Source organism: Actinia tenebrosa, unplaced genomic scaffold, assembly GCF_029948245.1.
Source record: "Actinia tenebrosa isolate PJP-AT-01 unplaced genomic scaffold, QUT_ActTen_1.0 PGA_scaffold7__59_contigs__length_16204524, whole genome shotgun sequence".
Lineage (NCBI taxonomy): Eukaryota > Metazoa > Cnidaria > Anthozoa > Actiniaria > Actiniidae > Actinia > Actinia tenebrosa.
Genome location: NW_028292584.1, coordinates 7549608 through 7573253, shown reverse-complemented (window position 1 = coordinate 7573253; position 23646 = coordinate 7549608). Strand labels below are relative to the sequence as shown.

At 39.4% G+C, this 23646-nt stretch overlaps 1 protein-coding gene across 2 annotated transcripts; it reads right to left on the bottom strand.

Annotated features, from left to right (window-relative positions):
• Positions 1 to 250: 250 nt before the first annotated feature.
• LOC116292945 (uncharacterized) lies at positions 251 to 22096 on the bottom strand. Of its 2 annotated transcripts, none has more exons than XM_089039750.1 (15): positions 21862 to 22096; positions 13788 to 14098; positions 12656 to 12794; positions 12049 to 12344; positions 11195 to 11342; positions 10296 to 10609; positions 8902 to 9043; positions 8455 to 8756; positions 7472 to 7613; positions 6437 to 6721; positions 6199 to 6269; positions 5642 to 5861; positions 4138 to 4440; positions 1785 to 2114; positions 251 to 1509 (listed from the first exon to the last, which is right to left on the bottom strand). In XM_089039750.1, the coding sequence occupies exons 1-15, from the start codon at positions 21947 to 21949 to the stop codon at positions 1025 to 1027; spliced, it is 3576 nt and encodes a 1191-aa protein (XP_088895876.1). In that variant the 5' UTR covers positions 21950 to 22096; the 3' UTR covers positions 251 to 1024. The 2 variants fall into 2 exon arrangements, with proteins under 2 accessions (XP_088895876.1, XP_088895877.1); XM_089039751.1 differs by having other exon boundaries at positions 1815 to 2114.
• Between the last annotated feature and the right edge of the window lie 1550 nt (positions 22097 to 23646).

Here is a 23646-nt window from a genome sequence, read left to right as displayed (position 1 = left end):
AGAGTCAAGCAGAGAAAAGTTGCGGTTAACAATGGGTTTAATGGAATTATTAATAGGATGATACGTAAAAGTGAAAGAAATGCGATAATTAGAGGGACGAGTGTGAGGAGTGAGAGCGGTGGTACGATCAATAGTAGAAACTTTGCGAATGGCGTGATCAATAACATGAGCAGGATAATTACGCTTAAGGAAGAAAGCACGCATCTCAGAACATTTAACAGAAAAAACAAAGATCATCACTACACAAACGTCGTTAAACATTGTTTGTTTTTGTTTCCTTGCCTACCTTGTTCTCATTGGTTTCTTTCGTCTTATTCTATCATATAAACACTCCTTTCTACCACCTCTTTCTCTTTTACTCCGACGAAGGACTAGCGTCCGAAACGTCAGTAAGTTTTTTCATCTTTTCACGGTAATTTACCTTTTATAATTTACCTTTTTATCATTACTGTTTCATTAGAAACACCGACGCAGCTCACACTAGTTTTTAGCTAGTTATATCTTCTTAATACAGTTGTTATGTAAGTTCATTCGCTATCAGAGGCCAAATAGTGAGCACAATGCATAAAACCTGAAAAATTGTGTAATATCGCTTGATATTTTTATACGGTAAAAAAAAATACTAAACTGTTTTCACGTTTCTTGTAATACATTTTTCACTGAAAATAGATTAATGAATGGCGTGAAACTATTTTTAAAATAATGCAAATTAGCTTAAAGCGCATGCGCATTTTTGCGTTTGACGTCATCCGTACGTTTCCTACTCTTAAAACCCGTTCCAAAGTATCTTGTATTTCACTTTTTTAGAGTCGAAAACCGAAAACTAAGACGTCTAGGATTACACTTCATTTCAGTTAGCCCGCGTTTCTTGGCGGTTTGCGGAGTTGAGAAGAGAGAGTCGAAACACCGCTGACCACCAAGCAACGCAGTCTATAATCATATTTCTTCGAACCACTACGTTTTTATGGAAAAAGACAGAATACTTTTGAACAGCTAGGTTTCGATCGACAATTAACAACGCGCTCTAAGCGTAGCTGCTTTTCTTTGCCAGATTCTCATACCCTGGTATTTTTTCATAGTGTTGGGCAGGAGCTTGGCTTTCTTCACCGCGACGTAATGATTCATACGCAGGCTGTTTCATGGTTTGCAGCTCCATGTACTCTGTCGTTTTTGTTTCCTTATTCGCTTCCTCTTTCGCTGCCCTCGCAGCGTCGTATAACGTCTCATAATCAGTACTAGTACCGCCTCGCACTTGGCCTACTAGCGCGGAATGTTTTACACTTTGACTCTCATCTTGGGTCACTTGCACTGGTGGTCTGAAAGTTACGGCGTCTCTGGTTGACTGGACTTGACTGACGTCACTCTCGAGTGCTTGGTTGTCACTGGGGTCAGCCATTAAGTTTTGCGCTTCACTATTTTCTTTATTTCTTCGTAATCGGCAAATCAGGTATGCGATGCATATCACCATAACAACGATAATCGATAGCAAAGGAAGTATGAAATACATTACTGTTGATAAAAGAAAGAATTGGTCGATTATTTCATATATCTATTCCAATACACACCTTTACCTTGGGCATACTGTTTCCCCATTTCAGAGCACATGTCATTCCTTAGAGTATCATTTCTTTGTTTAAAGGTTGCACATGAAAAGACACACGAATATGGATACAGATTAAACGAAGAATCTTATTATTAAAAGAACAACACGTGGTTTGAAATGCCAAAACATAACGCTCGAGGTTATGAGGTGTATTTTACGAAAACAACCTGAATCTTATTACCATGCATTATTGAGATTGGTTCTTGCTTACTTGAGACACCTGCGTCAGAACATTCCTTCACTTCATGTCTGCTCGTCGTGAAAGTAACCGTCTTCTCACTATTAGTAGCATTGCACACATAGATGCCAAAGTCTTCATACTTCACAGGCTTCAAAACTAGTTTATCTCCTTCAATCGTTACAGCAGAATCATTATCAACCACTACATCGTTTTTTGTCCAAGTATATCTTACTGAACCTGTCTGTTCGTTACTTGTCAGGCAGCCAAGTGTTACGGAGTTACCTTCTGAAGTGCACAAAGACGAAGTGGAAGATTTTGTTCCACTCGTATCTTAAACGAAGAAAAATATTGGTTATTGGAATAGATCAGCTCAAGTCAGCTAAAAATAGACTTAACCAATTTCCTCAAGTATACGCCAGACCAATTATATTGCGCGAGAATTTACTCTCCATCCAATCAAACGCACGAAACACGGCACAAACACGGTGCGGACACGGTCACGCAAAGGTCACGCAATTACCAGGCCAATCACATTGCGCGAGAAAACAATAGGCTGTTTAAAAGTTCTAGAAAACACCGCGGTCATGGCAACACGCATAAGCCCCGTTTACACTGGCCATTTTTGCGGCGATTTTTGCTGCGATTTTTGTGGCAATTTTTGGAAATATGAAATCTTTTGTCTCATCCTTTAAAAGAGACATTCGTCTAGGAAAATCTTGGTATCCTGAAAAAAACTTTACAAGTAGATTATTTACCATTATTTATTATGAACTAAATCGCAAAAAAAATTGCAGCAAAAATCGCCGCAAAAATCGCTATCGTAAACGGGACTATACGGCACTGAGCTTTTCACAGTCATGCGAAAACTGCTCTAGTTACTTAAAGTGATTTGCGAGATCAAGAGAGTTTGCTATTTTAAACTAAGGTTATTCAACTTTCCATACACCTAATTCGTACAATCTTTTCTCATAACGTACAGCAGGTAACGGGTCATTCCCTAGAGTAACATTTCTTTGTTCAAAGTTAGAACTTTAGGCCCCGTCCACACCTATCCGAAAATGTTCGAAAATGTTCGCGTCCACACGCAGCGTATTCGAATCGTTTTCACTGTCCACACGTATCCGGAAATTTCATGATCCGCCCTGATGCACGCTAGTGCCTAGTCCCTTTGACAATTATTTTTTCTTATTGAGCATGCGCAAAATAGTGTTACGTCATCGTATTCGAAAATTTGAGGATACGACCTTCCACACGTATCCGTATTCGGAGCGTATTCGAAAATTTCTACTCTGGAGACCGTTTTTGAAAATTTCCGGATACGGATACAAAAATTTCCGGAAACGCGTGGACGCAACCCGTATCCGCAAAAAATTTGCGGATGCAAAAATTTGCGGAAACGTATGGACGCAACCCGTATCCGCAAAAAAAACATTGCGGGAACAAAAATTTCCGAATACGTGTGGACGGGGACTAAGAAGTCACATGAAAAGACATGTCCGAATTCGCTTGGATGACCACGAAACATTGGTTTGAAATCTAGACTGCACTTTTATTCATCATGTCCAACCACCTCGATTTGAAACCATTGTTTTGTAATTAGTCAAGCAAATTTGGGAAAGGTTAGTTTATGTACTGTTTAATAAACGAGCAAGAGTGTTTTAAATAACGCTCCATCAGTCAATTTTATGCATCAAGAAATGAAATACTAAGGCCCCGTCCAATATTTTTTTTGCGGATACGAAAATGTTTGCGTCCACAAGTAGCGTATTCGATTCGTTTTCACCGTCCACACGCATCCGTTTTCGTAAAATTTGCGGATACGGATAAAAAAATTTGCGGATACAAAAATTTCCGGATACGTGTGGAGGGGGCCTAATTTTGAAAAATTAACACTACAATGGACCTTTCTCAAACGTATAGTGAATGCAAGGCTAACATGGGAATACGAAACAAATGACACCAATAAACCTCTTCAGCTCTGACGTAATGTTTTACCATTTCAGACCACATGTCATTCCCTAGAGTATCATTTCTTTGTTTAAGGTTTGCGCTCGGTTGTACATGACAAGACACATGAATATGGATGCCGCTCAAACAAAGAATATTATTCTCAAGAGAATGACACGTGGTCTAGAATGATAAAACATTACCCCAAGCAGAAGAGGTCTTTTTCCATCGAAAAAAGTGTGATTTCTTTTGTATTTTCATGTTAGCCTCGCATTTAAGATAATTTTAACAAGGGTCCATTAAGGTTTCCTATCACTTTTCATGATGCGAAAACACTATATATGTACTACAGCATTTCCTAAAACAGGCTTATGATGCAACGCATTCTGCACGCATGCGCACTCACTTGTCAAAAAGCTAACAGTACTGTTCGGTCCTGGTCCAACACTGGTATATCCTCTAACAAGAACAGTGTATTTTTCATTTGGTTTGAGCTTTTCTATCCTAAACTGGGATTCCTTTGTCGAAGCTGTTAAGAATTCTTGACGAGCAGCATTTGATTGAGGTCTGTTTGTCTCAAGATGCCAGATGATCTCGTATTTAGTGATGACGCCATTACTCTGCTTGTCTGTTAACGGTTGCCAGGTAATGAGGCATGTTTTAGGATTTACTTTCTTTGCTTGTGTGTTTTCGGGACCAATTTCAGGAACTGAAAGAAATTGATAGGAATATTATCATACATAGGTTATGTAGTTTTGAATCTTGTTTTCACGAGTACTCTGCCGTTGTTTGCACCCAAGTTATACCACAATGCATTTTGGTAATCGAACTCAGAAAAGACCTCTAGGTTTCCCGATCTACTTCTTTGACAATCCCCTGACATGCGCAGTATATTTTTCATCAAGTTTAATTCTCCCATTTCAAGTCCGCCTTTGCACAGTACAAATGTGTTCTTTTCTTTTATCAAGGTCCATTGTATAGTAGAGCAGTTTTCGAATGACTGTGAAAAGCTCACTGCCGTAAGCGTGCCGTGCCGTGACCGTGATGCTTTCTAGAATTTTAATTGGCTGATTTTTTCCCCCGCGCAATGTGATTGGACTGGCATTGCCGTGTCCTTAGCGTGACCGTGTTCACGCCGTGTTCATGCCATGTTCCGAGTATTTGATTGGATAGAAAGTAAATTCCAGTGCAATGTGATTGGTCTGGCGTATCCCATGCCGTGTCACGACCGTATTCGTGTCGTGAGCTTTTCACTGTCACACGAAAACTGCTCTAGGGAATGTACCTTGGATGAATGATTAAATAATATATCACACAACCGAGACTAAGGCTGAGCAAGGAGAACTCGAAACTGGAGTATTGACGCAAAATACATAAGAATTGCAAAATCAATGATGATCCCAATATACGTTTTGATTCCAAATCATTATAAAATAATTGTTACAAATCTCGCGTTCTGTATGGTTGGGAGCGCGTGCTTTATGAGACCACACAGCACACGCGCGCATTGTAAACTGATTCGTCCATTCGCATCCAAAATAACGGCTGTTGTATAATTTGTATTTCATAAAAGAAATTTAAAAAATGGTTGCTCTGCGGTGTGGTGTGCAGATATGAAGCATTTGGAGATTGGCAGAACAATCGAGAGGTGTTCCGCTACGCGTCGTGTTTCTCCTAACACTTCTTTGTGTTCTGCCAATAGAACCATTGCGGTACGTCGGATAGCAGTTCAATTTGTAGGACATAATAATAGGTTCAAATTCTCAGGAGATTGAAATTCTTTTGTTTTGTCCTTTAATAAATTGAGCGGCTTCTTAACTTCTAACACTTCTCTCGTATTTTTCCGATCCTCGCGTGCTTTACAACTGCACACAGCACGCGTATGCGTTTCCTCCATTAACTATTCTTACCATCTTCTAGTGTTTTTTTCTGCTTTGTGACACTAGCAGGACCAACAAACTTAGTGTTCTTTACAGCCACTGATATACTGTAGACTGTGTACTTTTTAAGGTTCGTCAACGTTACCATGGTAACGATACCTACATCCGTCTGCATCTCTTCTCCTCCTTCGGGTCGATACAAAATTCTGTATCCCGCCAGTGGCCCATTTAACTCGTCTCTTTGCGTGAACTAAGAAAAAATAGTTGGGAATGGAAATTGAACCAGGCTAATAGGAACGACTTTTCAATTCTCGGTCAGAACAGAACAGAACGGAACAGAACAGAACAGAACAGAACAGGGCAGGGCAGGGCAGGGCAAAGCAGGGCAGGGCAGGGCAGGGCAGGGCAGAGCAGAGCAGACGTTTATTGCAAAATAGACATTGGAGAATTAAAGAGTTTTTTAAACTTATTTTTCTGTCAATTTTAGGAATTTGTTTTTATAACAAATTTGGTAATACTTGAAGCCCTTGCTTCAGCATAATGGTAAACGCTCCAAATATTTTGCTATGATCATTATTTTTTTTAACCTTAATTGTGACTTTGATGCTTTGTGATGATATTGCAATCAACGTCTCTATGGCAGGACTTGCTTCCGGTTCTGGAAAAGAAAATAGTTTATAAGATCGTTCAAATTCTGGTTCAAATGTTTAGTCAAATGTTGGTTCAATTGTTTCGTCGAATTTTGGGTCAAATGTTGGCTAAATTTGGAGTCGAAGCTTAGTTAAACGTTGGGTCAAATATTGGCTTTGAGGCCCTCAAGCTAACCTGCAATGAGCGTTTGGAATCTTGAGGTACTTTGCCATAAAGGTTGCCCGTGGTTCCTTACACCAATGATCTTAGCTTCATAGTTTGTATAAGGCTTTAAATTTGTAATCTCCTTTGAGGTTGTTTGTTGGTTTGGAACAGTAATTGTCCGGCTCGTCCCATTTGTATGGCTCACTACTATCGAGAACGATTCTGCAGTCCCCTGGTTAGTTTGGATGTTAGTCCATCTCAGTGAGACTGATTTTTTGTCTGCAGTGACTGGAGTACTTGGTCTTTTAGGGGTATCTAAAAGCAAGTTTTTAAAATGTGATCAAAAATGAATATTACTCGCATGTGCAATAGACCGTTATCAAATTTATGAAATGTGTTTTTGTCACTCGGTACAGATCTATATGTAAAGTGTATGTTACATCGAGTGTATAAGCAGATTAAAAAAACTGCCTCACTGACCTCTCGTTTGCTAGACGAGATCTCAACCGTTATCGACTTACTACTCAGGGTTAGATTCGTATCAGTGTTTAGATATTCACAAATACTAACGGTAAAGTAAAGAATGCACACCTTTAACAATACAAACACTACGAAATTCCACGAACCTTCAATGGAACGCATGAATGTTCAAAATAATTCTATACGAAATCGAGGCTAATTACCGTGTACGACAGAGAATTCCTTTCTTTCGTAAATGTTCATCAGCTGAATCACAAGTTTTCAATGAGAATTCTGTCTGTCTGACAGCACACGGTGATCAGTGTCTCACCGCCGTTTGGAGCAGGTAATGAGATTCAAAGACTTTTGTCAACTGATTAAAATCCAGCGATAGGCTGTTATATATATACTACAGCTACCAGAATCCCTTGCACACTGCCCTTTAGTTAGCCTATTATTTATAAAAATAGTAATAATAATAATAATAATATTATTATTATTATTAATAATAAAAGCTTTATTTGACTAAGTATTTAGTAAGTATTTAGTATATGGAGCTACAATATGTAGTAAATGAAAGATTTAGCTACTCTAGTGTTTACTCACAGAAGGTGCATCCATAAAGGTCGAGTCTTAGACAGACTCCCCTGCTACTGCCCTGAGGAAATATTTTGACGTAACGAGCTACTGTTGGATGGCTTAGCCAGTTAACTATGACTTCAATTCTGTTTTTGTTTCCACTGAACACCTAACAAGGAAGGAGATTTGAAGCTGACATTAGGATTATTACAGAGGTTTTTTACCATCACGTGACGGCAGCCATGTTAGATGGCAGGAACAATACAATCGTTTTACATGAGAAAGAATTCAATTCCCAGGAGCAAAGGGATTTTATTGTTCTGCCATCTAACCACAGGCAGCCCAAGCTGTATTATGGGCGTGCGTACATGATGATGCAAAACTCTACTGATGCAATTGGATTCAAATTGGAATTAAGCGTACTGGGTTTTTGCGGAGCGAGGAAAACCTTGAAAACTCAGACAAAAACCCTCGAATCAAGGAAAAGAAACCTAACAAACTCTACTCATTTTGTGATGTCAAGTCCAGGAATCGAAGCCGAGAACCCAGAGGTATACTAATACAGTCGCCATTGAAATACACCTAAATGAAAAAACATAGTCGGGTTCGAGAAGGTCATATCATCGAAGCTAAGACCGAAAAAGATTTTGGGTACTCTGAAATGTATATTATATTTGCATGTAGACAACTAAAAATGCACAGTAGAGCAAAGTCGATCGACCTTGAATAACAACATGCCAAAGCTATGATGCATAAAATGTGCACAGGAAGGGAAAACTGCAATACGCATAACAATTAGCATAATTGTTTGTCTTCCCATGCTCCCCTTCGGTCTTAGCTTTGATAACCTTTTTTTTTTTAACCGACCACGTTTTTTTAATTAGGTGTATAACTATTTGCATTTGGGTGGATAATATATAGAGCCAAGATTGCCGCGCTAGTGAAAATTAGCATAAATTGACACGCATGAGTCAAACAAATCAGTTGCTCTGATCATAAAGCATTTTTACCTTCACAAGTTTCCCTTCTTTGTACTCGTCCCAATGTTTACTATCAAAGCTGTAGCCCATCTTGTATGACGTTACCCACTTGTCCGAAACTTTGTCTCCTTGTGTTGCTATACCTGTTACTGTCTTGAACTCTCCAAGATCGACCTGGATGTACTCGGTATTGGATGAAGAGGAGCTGCACCATGAGGAGCTACCGTACAGACGACCATGTGATGCAGCATGGGAATTATCCAATGAGGAAGAGGAGGTGATCTGGGAGTCCGGTATGTGGGAATTCTCGAGACCCAATGATGTGCCACAGGCTGGGATTATTGTCGAAAGAGAAAAATGTTGCATTAGAGGTAAGAAAGGCATCTTGTAACAATTGAAGATAAGTTAAGTAAGAAGTGGGGAGAAGGCAAGGCAAGGCAAGGCAAGGCAAGAGTATAAAATTGATGTCTGTTGTACCTGCTGAGAGTCCTTTAAAATCAACTCTTATACTCTTCCATTTAAGGAAGTCCTTCGGTAGAATACGAATAAACTTGGCTTTGAATGGATTCTTCATTGAATTGGTAACAATTGTTGATTGATCTGTATTTCCTGGAAATTCCTGGAAAAAATAGAGAAAAACGCAGACACCACAATTATATTTCACACGTCGCATTTTTGTTGTAATAAAACAAACTATGAAATTGATCGATATCAATGAACGTATCAATTCTGGCAAACGGTAAAGCTAAAAATAATGAAATTTGATTGGTTGAGAACATCACGCGACTGCAGCCACGCCGAAGTAATTTATTTTCACTTGATGAAGCCAGATGGATGCAACATTTCAAGCAACAGTTTATTGCACGGTGTCTCCAAAGGGGCTCAACCATAAATTTTCAATGATCGGAGTTATAAATAGTTTATTTTCTAGGGTCTTTCTATATTGATTTCGTAAGTCGTGGTTTTGCGCTCCTTTGTTACTTGTTGGTGGCTCGACGATCCATGAGCAACAAAGACAAAACAAAACAAAACAAAACAAAACAAAACAAAACAAAACAAAACAAAACAAAACAAAACAAAACAAAACAAAACAAAACAAAACAAAACAAAACAAAACAAAACAAAACAAAACAAAACAAAACAAAACAAAACAAAACAAAACAAAACAAAACAAAACAAAACAAAACAAAACAAAACAAAACAAAACAAAACAAAACAAAACAAAACAAAACAAAACAAAACAAAACAAAACAAAACAAAACAAAACAAAACAAAACAAAACAAAACAAAACAAAACAAAACAAAACAAAACAAAACAAAACAAAACAAAACAAAACAAAACAAAACAAAACAAAACAAAACAAAACAAAACAAAACAAAACAAAACAAAACAAAACAAAACAAAACAAAACAAAACAAAACAAAACAAAACAAAACAAAACAAAACAAAACAAAACAAAACAAAACAAAACAAAAAAACAAAGCAAAGCAAAGCAAAGCAAAGCAAAGCAAAACAAAACAAAACAAAGCAAAGCAAAACAAAACAAAACAAAACAAAAAGAAAAAAGAAAGGACAGACGGGCGAACTGGGACCGACTTATGGAATCAGTCTAGGGTCTTTCTTGGTGTAGCAAGCTTTATTGTATTCTTGTTTATGAATTTTTTTTGCAGGGTATTGTGTACCTCCAAACTCATTATCCTTGGCTATTGTTTTATTGTTTTGTCATGCCATTCACTGGCAAGAAGCCTAAAACGCAGACGGACGTCTTAGTGGAAATTGTGAGGGTTATTAAAACAAGCTAAAAAACCTAACAAGATAAAATATCGTAGCAGCTCAAGGTTTTTTAATACATAAAAAAAATGCATTTTACCTTGTCTGTCCCATTCTCGCTGTATGTTATATACTGGTTATTGGTTGTAGAATACAACACCTCATACTTCGTGACCCACTCGTATAATTCATTATCCCCATTGCCTTGGCTTGCTATAGAACATATATACGACACAGCACCAACATCAATCTGGAGGTAGTCATAACCTTTTTGTTTTTCTGGCCCCCATGCTGAATCTGAGCCAAGTCTTCCCATATAAGGATGGTGTTCGTTATTGTAATATGATGTTGCTGAAATCCTGTGGTTGAGAACCCGTTTAGGGCTTGGTATGCCCAAGCTATGACTTGAACAAGCTGTAAATGTGGATGAAAGATTTGAAATACTTATTTAAATAAGTGTTAAAATTTTTATCTTAAAAAAAGATCTAAATGTCGATTTCAACTCGAGAATAGATCTACCCTGCTTGACAAAGGTTTACTGCTTGTCGAAACAGCAACTTTGTACATGAAAATATATGAATCAAATTTTAAAACAAATTATTAGCAAGTTATATACTATTCTTCGATTAAACGTTACGTCATCGATAAATTGGTGCAATTTACCGACGGCATGCACCACAATGGCCGCCATTCTTTTGTCTTTTAACTCTTCTGGGCATGCTTGCAACCCATCAAGAGATATTAGTAAAACCAACAGGTAATAATTAGCTTTACGTTTCAGCATTTGAATGTTAGCCTTGACGTTTTATAAAGTCCTTTTGTTAATAGACAAGTTTGAAAGTATAATTTGCATATTTTTACAATAGGAAGAAGAGTATTCGACTAATTTGCATACGAAGTACGCGCATGCGCAGACGTTTCTACTATTCGTGCTGGATATATACTTAGATACTTGAACATTCGTGAACGCATTATATTTACAGTTTTAGCTCAACTTACTTTGATTTACTTGATATCCATAGATCTCTGTCCTCAAGCAAGGTGTAGTCTGGTGTGTCTTGGGTATGATACGTATGTATCTTAAAACAGTGATATTGAAAAGAACTTCGCGTACCACCGTTGAACGATCAAAATTGCCCCAAAATACCTGTGAATTGAATTATCAATAGGTTTCTATAAATATTCTTCATTTAATGCGAAATTTCAAGTAGTAGTACATGTTGTACCATTAGTAGATGTATCTATCTGGTACGTCTCTACCCACTGATCTAACATGCTATCACTAATGCTACATTACCCTGTCAATATTGTTCTCCTGATAAGTGGTCCATGTTGTACCATCAGTAGATGTATCTATCTGGTACGTCTCTACCCACTGATCTAACATATCACTAATGCTACATTACCCTGTCAATATTGTTCTCCTGATAAGTGGTCCATGTTGTACCATCAGTAGATGTATATATCTGGTACGTCTTCACCCACTGATCTAGCACACTATCACTAATGCTACATTACCCTGTCAATATTGTTCTCCTGATAAGTGGTCCATGTTGTACCATCAGTAGATGTATCTATCTGGTACGTCTTCACCCACTGATCTAGCATACTATCACTAATGCTACATTACCCTGTCAATATTGTTCTCCTGAAAGTGCTCCATATTGTACCATCAGTAGATGTATATATCTGGTACGTCTTCACTCACTGATCTGTCATACTATCACTAATGCTACATTACCCCGTCAATATTGTTCTCCTGATAAGTGGTCCATATTGTACCATCAGTAGATGTATCTATCTGGTACGTCTTCACTCACTGATTTATCATACTATCACTAATGCTACATTACCCTGTCAGTATTGTTCTCCTGATAAGTAGTCCATGTTGTACCATCAGTAGATGTATCTATCTGGTACTTCTTCACCCACTGGTCTGCCATGCTGTTTCCCTGTGTAGCCACAGCACAAAAAAGGTGAAGTGACCCCAAGTCAATCTGTAGATAAGGATCAGAGTCACTTGTAGTGGCACACCAAGACGAGCCTGATGTGTAATGTAGTCTGGCGTTCGTGGCTGGGTCTTGACCAGAAGAGGCTGTTATATTTTGAAGGACATCTGATTCCATTCCCAGTGGAAGATTATCACACGCTTCAGAATAAAATATAGGAATAAATAAATAAATAAATGAAATGTAATAAGTTATATATTTTACTAAATAAAATTGTTTAACAGCTAGTTTGGTGAATGCTTGTTTGACTTAAATAAGAGGCTGACTGTTTGAAAATGGCGTTATAACCACTAGAAGAATGCTTCAAAAGTTTCCTTTGTCATGTATCATTTATTCCATCATGAAAACAGCCCTTGAAAGAAGTAAGTTGGGATTTCTGGACTTAGTATAAACCTAACACGCTATATACTAATTCAATTTGCATATGTAAATACTACAGCAACATCTTTACCTTCAGGATAGCCAAATAATTCAACTCTCATTGTGCTCCAGATTTCATACTTTGTTGGAAAAATACGGACATATCTTGCCAAAGGTTTATTGACTCTATTCTTAACGATAGTGTTTTTGTCCGTGTTTCCTGTGAAAAGCTGTGAAAAAATGCATCATGTTTTCAAACACGCAGTATTGTCAAAGTGAGAGAACCAGAGTGTGGGAGGTGAAGAAGTAAGCAAGTGCGCGCGCGTCTTTTTAGCGCGAAATGTTCCCGCCAAAACCACAGGAACTCCGCCAATATCCCGACATGGAACTACATCAAATTTTTCAAAAACTTAGACAATCAGCTGAGCTGAGAATGAAGAAAATTTACAAATGACTAAGGTGTCACTTTTCCTCTTGAAATAACGGATTTCCAGGCCACAAAATGAAAATACATCGTTGGTAATGAGCGCTTGATAACAGTGACACAATAATGAATGAGTTTTATATTTTCATTGCAATAGCAGGTATATTCCTGTATTTTTCGCTGGTGAATATTTGAAGGCTTTATGACAGCTTAATTTTGCAGTGACGTCATTACAAAGTCAATATTTCAGACTTTTTGGAAGACTTTTCTTGTCAAAATAACATTAAGAAAATCAAACCAGGTTAACATATATAGCGTTTTCTTGTTTTTGGAGGGACGTATAGATCCCTTATTTCTCAATTGACACGGCTTTCTTTGTTATTCACAAGGCTTTATTTTTGTTATAACCCTCATTATAAATGCGAGGTCAATATATAGTTATTAACCCGGTTAATATAGACCGTTCGCATTTATAATGAGCAACATTTGATAGAAAACCTTCTCAATTGATAAATAAAATACTTAATTACCTCGAACGTCGGCAATAAGCCTATACATCCCTCGGGCGTGCGGCCCTCGGGATGTATATGGCTTATTGCCTTCGTTCTCGGTAATTAACTCTTACTTGCAGTACGTCGGAATGCAGCTATGAATTTCTTAGTTAAGGAATAAAGCTCCGTTTAGTTTTCTTGTTTTTCAAATCCCAAATTCAAGTTTTAAGTTTAAAAGTTTTCTATAGATCTCATTATCTTTACAGATGATGAGTTTAAATAATGTACATAGTGTCTCTTAAACTTGCCTTAACTTGACTATTTTCTTTATAGGCAACCCACTCCGTTCCATAGACTGATGTCATTATCCTGTACTGCTTCACCCACTCAGGTTTGACACTACTACCTTGTGTTGCTATGGCACAGATGACGTAAGGGTACCCAAGGTCAACTTGTAGATATTCATTTTCGCGGTTCGCTAGTTTCGGACTCCATCCGTTGTAACCGTTCAGTCTAGCATTGTATGGGATGTATTCGTTATCGTAGAAAGAAGATGCTGTAAAGCTAATGTTAGGGAAGATGTACATGTTTTCTAGGCCAACGGGTGTGCTGTGGCAATCTGGAAGAAGAAGATAAGATGGTTAATGAATGGGGAGGAAAGAGTGAATGAACGAATGAATGAAAGGAAGAAAACAAAGGAAAGAAAAAGAGAGAATGATAAAGATAGAAAGAATGGAAGAGGATGAAAGAATTAAGGTAGGAAGCAAGCAAGCAAGCAAGCAAGCAAGCAAGCAAGCAAGCAAGCAAGCAAGCAAGCAAGCAAACAAGCAAGGAAGAAAGAGAAAAGAAATAAATAGTCTGTGTACTGCCGCTTCTCAAACCTTTCAATTCCCCTTCCTTCTCACCACGGAAAAATGATTTTAACAACATTGATTTGTCTTAACGCGTACACGTAGACTAGCGCAAAACACAGTTTTTACGTCTTCATCGATTTATTCGGGAATAATCAAGTACTGAATTTTTTGTATCAACTTTAAGAAATTTCAATTGAAACTCATCAAGCAGATAAAATGTCTTAAGTTCATAAGTCATATTCAACTAGTGTTTTATTATAAATACTGCGTTATGAGTGGTATTAGAAACTTGTTTGCATATACTTGACGGGCTAGTTTGTTTTGTCTAAAACAATTAGTCCTCTCACACCCGGCTCTCGCACTCATTACCTATAGCCCATTCGGGCCATAGATTAATCATATAGATACACCTACTTGCAAGAAGGTTTTCATACAAGAATAGAACATTAGTAATTTAGTGAGAAAGGAATGCATTAAAAGACAAAAGAAAAAGTTCAGCTTCAGTGATCTTCTTTCGTTTTTTAATAATGTTCTATTTTCGTATGACAACGTTCTTGCAAGTAGGTTTATAGCTATATTCAAATATTGTCCAAAACGCTATAAAAAAATAGCCACTCGCTCGCCGATTTCCCCCCGTAAGTGTGTGTGTGTTTAGGTGTCAAAGTGAAGAGGGATGGATGGGTTGTTAAACAAACTGGATACTAAAACAAAATTAAAGTTTCCAAAAATGTAAATAAGGGTGAAGGGGTCGCGCTGACATTCGAAAATAAAAGTACAAATAACTTTGCTTGAAGATAACACAATGTGGTTTCTATGAACCACAAATATGCTCTAAGCTTAAGGGGGTAGAAAGAAGAACAAGCTAATAAAAATAGGCGAAAGTATGATTATTTTTAAACGAATAAAGAGTGTTATATTTAAGCCTATTGGTAACACGTCCTGACGAGTTTATTGACCGTATATTAAATTATTGCCAACGATGTCCTGGGAAAATTCCACTGTTTATTTAATAAAATCAATATGCTCTCTAACTGGCCATGGTTGGTCATGCAGTAAACAGTAAATCAATAAATGGCAAGCATGATGAAACACGTCTTTTCTAACGAATTCTTATGAAACGGTTGATACCACTAGAGCAGCAGTAAGGGGGACTCGCGGTCACCATTCGGAATCGCCCGGGAATTACCCGTGTTTATTCACTAGCGTCCCCCGCGGGAATTACCCGTGTCCCGTTATATGTTGCGCGAATGTTAGGAATATTTGTCTTATATATGCACGAATGTAAAGAGTTTGTTTATGACTTCTGTATAATTTGCCTAAGATCCAGAGTTAACATACCTAAGCCGAAGGGTTTGTGGTGTTGTGGTAAGAAAATGCAAATAGAAGACGACACGTCAGCACAGTGTTACGAGTGTGGTAAGAATATTCGTAATGCCGTACCAAGTGCTACCAGAGAGCAATATTACGCCAATGGAGGTCGTAAGAAGACCCCATACAAAAGAATAAAATACTTCCGAGACTGGATGAGTCATATCCAAGGTTTACGACCGGTATATTTAAACAACGAAGTAAAGAAGAAAATCATAGACCATTTAGAAGAGCCAACCCCACAAAGTCTACGGAAGACATTAAAAAAATTAAAGCTAGGGAAATATTACAAAGCTATTCCCTATCTTTTGTCTGAAATTACCGGTAAGTCTATTCCTGAGGTTTCTGATATTAGAAGAGTGTATGGATTGTCAGTGCCTCGACAACCATGTTTCGACTACCTTTTTTTCGTGTCCCAAAAGATGCCAATCCGTGTCCCAAAAGATGCCAATCCGTGTCCCAAAAGATGCCAATCCGTGTCCCAAAAGATGCCAATCCGTGTCCCAAAAGATGCCAATCCGTGTCCCAAAAGATATCTGGGACGCCTAGAAGAGTGTATGGATTGTTTTTCCAAAAGATGTGCGTTGTCCAACAAAGGCCACATTCGTAGTATTTGCTTCTCCCTCTATATATAGAGATGGACTCCCAAAAGACTATTTCGACAACATTGCAAGAGATGGGCATACGAGCGAAGAGTAGGCTGTTGGCGCATTTGCTGCTGGACAATGCCCACGACGGAAACCTACTACCGGACATATCCAAATGCGACTACTTGCGTGGAAACGAAGGTACTACCAGTTTGCAGCCGCTAGGAGGATTGCCGCCATTCGTAGACGATGTGTTTGTGTATGGGTTCGTCGCAGAACAAGACTTGTATGGGCGGGTGTGTAGAAATGCAAAGGCAGTAGTATCCAAAATATCCATTGCAGCCACGGAAGCGTTTGGGATATTTCTACCAACCAGCATGGCGCACACATGCAGAAAAGGAAACATAGTAGAGCGCGTGGCCCATTTGTCCAACAAGTGGAATAGCCTGCACGGCAAACATGCAGCCACCTTTGTAGCCAAAGTAGACACCTCCGAGTTGCCCATAGAAGCCGTAGACAAAAGCATTGCCAAGTTCTCCACCTTGCTACAAGCGCACGGATATGGAATCTATTCCGTGGACTACACGCAGGATTTCTCCGGCACTTTGGACCGCAAGGCTTTGGTGCGCCGCCTGCGGCAAATGGGCTACAAAGAACAAGGAGAAGCTGGTTGGCGCGAAGGCACCATTTTGGACAATACACACCAAGTAGGTGGACATGTTTGTACTTGGGTGGAAAAGGTCAAACGGACGAAGATATACAACAAAATAGTGTCGAACTTCGAAGCGGGAGAAGTGCAAAACCCAGTAGGTGCAAAGTTGGCCGAATATGTGGATTGCCCGAACGACCACCTGCGTAGAACATTCCTGCATCCAGACGTGCAGAAGAGAGGATGTACGCGCGTGGAAATATCCATCTACAGCAGAGATTTCTCCAAAGAACACACCAATGCCATTGCGGAAACCATAGCACCGCTAGAAGACATATTTGTGGTGCAGCCACCCAAAAACATGTGGTTGGCACTTGCCGAACTCCTAGACAGATGTTTGTGTATTTGCTGCGAAGAGACAAAAGAAATCTTCCTAGCTTGGTACTGCCATGTGGGAACAGGAAGAATAGCCGGTGTGCGCGTGCGGGGCAACGACAAATGGGAGCAATGCGTACTTTGGACCATAGCAGAGTTTGGCCTGCGCAGATGCCCCATATTTCGCATAGACGTAGGAGAATTGGATCCGGTGGAAATAGCCCCGCTGCGATGCTACACGAAGGACTCCCCGACGGTGCTGGCAGAATCCAAGTTCCCCACCCGCGTGCATGCTGAATGCTCCTACCATCGCAGACTTTCTCCCAACTACGGAACACGCGGAGTGGATATGGCGTACGAAGAAGGCACAGCGCTTGGGAGTAGAAAAGAGCCCATTCGGCATTTTAGAAGTGCCTACGGACCGCAGGATCTCCTTCCTATCCAAAAGAAGACGACAGCAGCGCCTGGAAGACATACGGGACGATTTGGAAGGAGACGAGTGGGTCGAAGCCACGAAAAGATACCACGCAGAACTGTCGGAACAAAAGCAGAACATCCTGCGGCAAAAAGAAGCAGACAGGCGAAAGATAGAAGAAGAGTTGGAAAAGCACAAAAAGCTGTTGGATAGGACTCGCCGGCGCAGCCGCAAGCTGTGCGAGCTGCTGTTCGAAACACATACGAAGGTACACCGCATGCAAGAAATTCCCCCGGGCGACTACAAAATACTAGGATACGTAGAACCAAGGAACAAAGACCCCGATTGGCCCTGCAAAGGGCACCGCGTAGTCCTACGCAGCGGCAAGGAAGCGTCGGTGGCTTGGGCTACGGCTGCAATGTTGGATGCATTCGCGGCAGGAAAGTTCGAAAGCAGCGGCTACGTGCACACCGCCATACCTGGGGAAGAAGTACTGTTGGAGTGGCAGAACAACGCAGCTACGATCTTCGTACCCGAAGGCCCCGGTTTGGACACCTACCACGAATTGGCGGCAAAGATAGACTATGCAATACCCAAAAACCCATCCAGACTACTGGAAGTTCCAGCGCCGCCAAACAAAGAATGCGTGCAGGCGCTACACATGCAGAAGGGCGAATACCAATGCTGGCGCTATGCAAAAACCACCTACAGGGGCAAAGAAAGGACCATTCTATTCCTGTCCAGCCGATGCTCCGAGTGCGTATTGGAGGGCTGCACGGTGGAACATGCAACCACGCCCGTCTGGGGACACTTTCTGCAGGCGCAAAAAATAGACTGGGCGCATATTTCGCCGCCTTTGTACTGCAAGATAGGCAGGGAAAAGACCACCGCCAACAAAAGAAAGGATAGATTGGTGCACGTGTCCACCTAGGACATTGCATAGATCTTTTTGGGCTGCAGGGGCCTTCCAAAGTAGGTCTTCGTATTTCGTGTTGTTTTGTTGTGGGATTGCTAACAAGCAACAAGAAATACGAAAACCTTTTTTTGGACTCTTTGCAAAGATAGGAATTTGGAACTCTTTGCACTACTCCATCTCCGGAATTCGAGAGCTTGGTTTTTTTGGCGGCTCTGGAATATATTTGTACACGACTTTGGGTTCTTGCCTGGCGGCCCAAACAAGCGCTCCAATACCCAAAACGGCGAACAGCACATTCCCAGCTATCTGCCAGTCTATCTTTGTGGATACTTCGTCCACTTCCTTCTCTATTTCTTCCACCTCGCTGTTGTATTCGTCGCAGCCCACCGCATCCATAGCGGCTTGCAACTCTTCGCGAAGTTTCCCTAGATCGCCTAGCAATTCTTCTTTCGTTTTCTGTAGGTCGTCGAGGACAATAGCAAAAGAATCCTGCACCTCTAGGAAATGTTTCTGTAGATCGGTCGTAGGCGGCTTTTCGGGTATTGCAACCTCTACACCATTTTCCTTTTCTATTCTACGTATTTTGGGTATTCCTATCCCGTATTTGCGGGCTACCTTCTGCAGCCCCATACCATTCTTTCGGTCTTCCAAAAGGTTTGCGATCTCCTCTTCGGATAGTATCTTGGGTGTGGCCATATATATCTGTGGACACATGTGTTTTGTGTCTAGACGCCTATGGATCCATAGGGTACCATATGGTAGATACCTGTTTGTCCACAGATATAGCATGTATTTGTACATAGCCACTGGTATAGCTGCATACGTGCTGGGAAAGCAACGGACAATACAAATACTTTTGGAAATCTTGGAAGGCCTCTACCGCGCGCAAAAGACCATACGGGAAGTTCGCCTACCGGGCCACGTGGCGACTTTGTTGCAGCTACCGCGGCGTCGATAGGGGCGGTGGTTTGCAGCCCCTCTTTTGGGACACGGTTGCACATCTTTTTGGACACGGTTGCACATCTTTTGGGAACACGATCGCACATCTCTTGGGAACACGGTTGCACATCTTTTGGGAACACGATCGCACATCTCTTGGGAACACGATCGCACATCTTTTTGGAACGCGGTTGCACATCTTTTTGGATGCGGATTGGCATCTTTTGGGACAGCAATGCACTCTTTTGGGACACAAAAAAAGGTAGTCGAAACATGGTTGTCGAGGCACTGACAATCCATACACTCTTCTAAATTATCCTTTCTGCTCTTTCCTCGCCCATCGTCTCATCTGTATCTCCCTCCATAAACGTTGTGAAGGCAAAGTCGGCGTCTAAGCGGTCCAGCACCTGAGTTCGCAGTCGGCGCACAGTCTTGTTACTCATGCTTTTGATGGTGTCCATCTATATCTAAGGAATATTTTATCCTCCGTTTGCGACACAAATATTTTAACCTTCGCAAACATAGCAGCAGTAAGGAAATCTTCAAGCAACATATAACGGGACACGGGTAATTCCCGCGGGGGACGCTAGTGCATAAACACGGGTAATTCCCGGGCGATTCCGAATGGTGACCGCGAGTCCCCCTTACTGCTGCTACTAGACCATGCTAAAACATCTTCAAAAATAAAATATAAAATTTCGTGTCTACATAGTTCCCAATATTAGGCCCACTTTTACCCCATTCACACCTAAACGTGTTTAGTTAAACTATGTTTTCATTAGGAAAAAATTGAGAAACTAGAAACCTACAATATGATAAAACTTTTTAAAATATTATCAGAGCAAGACAAAGGATAGTTTACATGCATTATTTCACCAAAGATTGTGCAGTGTTCGTAGTTAGTTTTTCAAACCCGTTTAGTTAAACCACTCGTAAACATGTTTAAGCCTTGGTGTGAATGGGGTATTTGACTCACAACGCTTAATAAATTTCTGTGTTCAACTTTCAAAAGTTGCTCTCCTACGAAGGGAATCGAAAGGAACCTTGGCACAGGAGAGAATGAAACATCAAGCAAACTAAAAAATTGCCTGTGGTTTTGTTAGGTCTTTCGAATCAGCGAGGCGTTGAGCCGTTGAACGTAAATAGATAGGAAACAGCACTGTTCCAGCGCCGTTAAAGGACACAAGAAGAATGAGATTTAGCAGAACTATAATATACATGTTGGATCAAATATATGTATGCTTGGTTCAATAAAATAATTTTGTAATATTTTTGTAAAGCGCAAGAAATGACCAGAACACCAAACCACCACACAAAAGTCCAAAATTGTGCTTTAAGATAATGTACTCATAAAATCGTTCTTTGACGAGTATTTAAGCAGGAAATTAAAAGTGAAACACGACCAGAATGAACAAAGATTTACATGTTAATGCAGAAAAGGAAGGAGTTACTTCCTCGAAGCATATTATCGAATTCGTACGCTAACCACCTAATTATGGAATTAAAAAACAACCGACTATATGAGGACATATATAGTAATCCAAAGAAGTGACTAAGTTTGAATTTTTCGTGGCCCAGAAATCCTTTAAGCCAATAAATACGAAGAAAATAATGTTGGTTAACTATTTTGTACGAATCGTAGGTCCTACTATTAAGAAAGACCTTAGGAAAATATCTGTTTCCTATTTAATTTTCATCGGAAATCTCGAGTTCTGGGCAAACTTTTCCTTCCGGGGAACAGGAATGACACGAAACTTGATAACTTGATAGTCAAGAATAAGAAAAAAAGCCAGCAAAGCACTTTCTGCAGATTAACTTTATTTTACTGTAAAAAGTCTTGAAAACCATAGATATTAATTATGCCAAAACTGAAAATAAAACACATTTAAAGATGGGTTCGTGTGGATCACTAAAATACTTAGTGAATTCAGAGAGTCTCTTAGAAGCCAAAACCAGGCTAAACCAAAATGTTTTGACTATTTTACTAGTATTCAATACATCTCTTTTTGTATTTATATAGATTACTTTTCTTTACTTTTGATTTCAATTTTAAGCTGGCAATAAACTTTTCGCTAAGCAGTACTAAGTATTTTCAAAATAACTTATATAGGAATTCCAAAGACGAAAAACCTAAATCGACGCTCTTCGATGCCGATATCAATTGAACTATATTTCTACACATTATGACCGTATAACGGAACCTATCTTTTGGAAATTAAGCACTATTTTTTTTTAGAAAAAAGCTTTGGATTTTAATCTAACGCAATCTTCCAACTTACCAGCATCTACTTTCACCAAGTTGTCCAAGAATAATATAGCCATCAACAAGGGCAAAAAGTGCGGCATCCTAAGATTTTGGATCGCCATTACGACTGATAGAGACTCAAAGAGATCGAATCTATCCTTCAGTCTAATTGTTAAATGGCTTAGAATCTGTTTATATTACGATCTTTTGTTTTATCGTCGATGTGAGTCGCGCTTCGAATTCCACAGCTCCGGTCCCTTGGAAAGGTTTCCAAGAAATGAACTTGGAAATATACAAACCACAGGAAGCCCACAATGCCCGTCAAGTGGGTGTCCAGTAGCTAGTTCCCGGGAGGAGTTACAGACTGATCAGGAAGCTCGGCAAAAGCCTAAGGGATAGGTTAGTCGGTCCCTGGACCATTCATAATCAACCCCTTGCTATGACCAGTAGCCCTTAAATGCCGATCGTATCAGTGAGGACTGAGGTCCCATTGCCTATCTTTTCCATGTGGGATGATGCGTTTTCGGAGAAACCAAAAAAAACGAGCATTTCTTTTCAAATTGAAACGCTCTTGAATTTTTAGGATGAAAAGTGCTGAAATGCTGCGCGCATCCGCAAACTTTCTAAAGTACTTTCGTTTCATTCCAAAGATGAATACGTAAAATGGACTAGGCACTAGCGTGCATCAGGGCGGATCTAGAAATTTCCGGATACGTGTGGACAGTGAAAACGATTCGAAAACTATCCGAATACGCTGCGTGTGGACGCGAACATTTTCGTATCCGAAAAAAAAAAAATCCCGAATACAAAAATTTTCGGATACGCGGGACGGGGGGCCTAATATTAAAATTGCCAGGGGAAAATGAAAAGTTTATTTTAAAATATTTGCTAACTAGCCTGCGATGGTGTTTGTCAATAAAAGGTCGTCTATTTTTAATTAGCTTTCATATTAACGAAAAATATATATAAGTAAGTAATTATTATGTCTTTCTAAAATCAAAAATAATAATGGTCAGTTTAACTTAGATACAAAGGTGCGGTTATTTGGAACTAAACTGACGATAACTTAAAACAGCTGAGCTCCCAGTCAAACTCAAACTTACCCTCTTAGATTTTATGAACCGTTTCATTATTCAAAAATTTAAAATCTATTATTCTTTCTGAGACTACAAAGGCTCACGATTCAAAATAATAACCGATTCAAAACTCGAATTCTGATTGGATTATGTTGTTTTTATATGGAATAGTATATATATAATAAGATAATAAATACAAATATAATTATATAATTGCATGTTCGTATTTTGAAAGAGCTCTACGCTCTTGGACGACAAGCGTGTTTAAATAAACTATTACTATTAGTAATCATGTAAATCTAGATAGATCCTTAACGATATTATAATATCATTCGAGTGCTTATAAGCCTTTACACAATATTTTCAGAATTGATTCTTTAAATAGTGAATAGTTGATTGTGAAAGTAATTCGTCATTTGAATGTCGGGTCTTTGAGATACGAAGGTTTATATTTCCAATATGTTAATGACTATGACGTAACATAAGGGATTTGAGTTATTTTGTGGCAATTTTTAATATTGAACGCTGGACATTTTTTGAAAACAAATTTGTAAGAACCTTTACGTGAGTCACGAGTAAAAGGGGGATGCTTTTAAAATATTGTATTCCAGAATGAGTGCAGTGATGTATATTAAATGGTCCCTTATGTTATGTCATAGTCATAAACATAATTGGAATAGAAACCTTCGTATCTTAAAGACCCGACATTCAAATGACGAATTATTTTCACAATCAACTATTCA

Coding starts and splice junctions, on each gene's coding strand:
- LOC116292945 (XM_089039750.1), bottom strand. CDS start 21,949: ATGGCGATCCAAAATCTTAGGATGCCGCACTTTTTGCCCTTGTTGATG. Junction 12,795..13,787: donor AAGAAAATAGTCAAGTTAAG/GCAAGTTTAAGA, acceptor ATTTTTTCACAG/CTTTTCACAGGAAACACGGA. Junction 11,343..12,048: donor AGGAGAACAATACTGACAGG/GTAATGTAGCAT, acceptor TTCAATTCACAG/GTATTTTGGGGCAATTTTGA.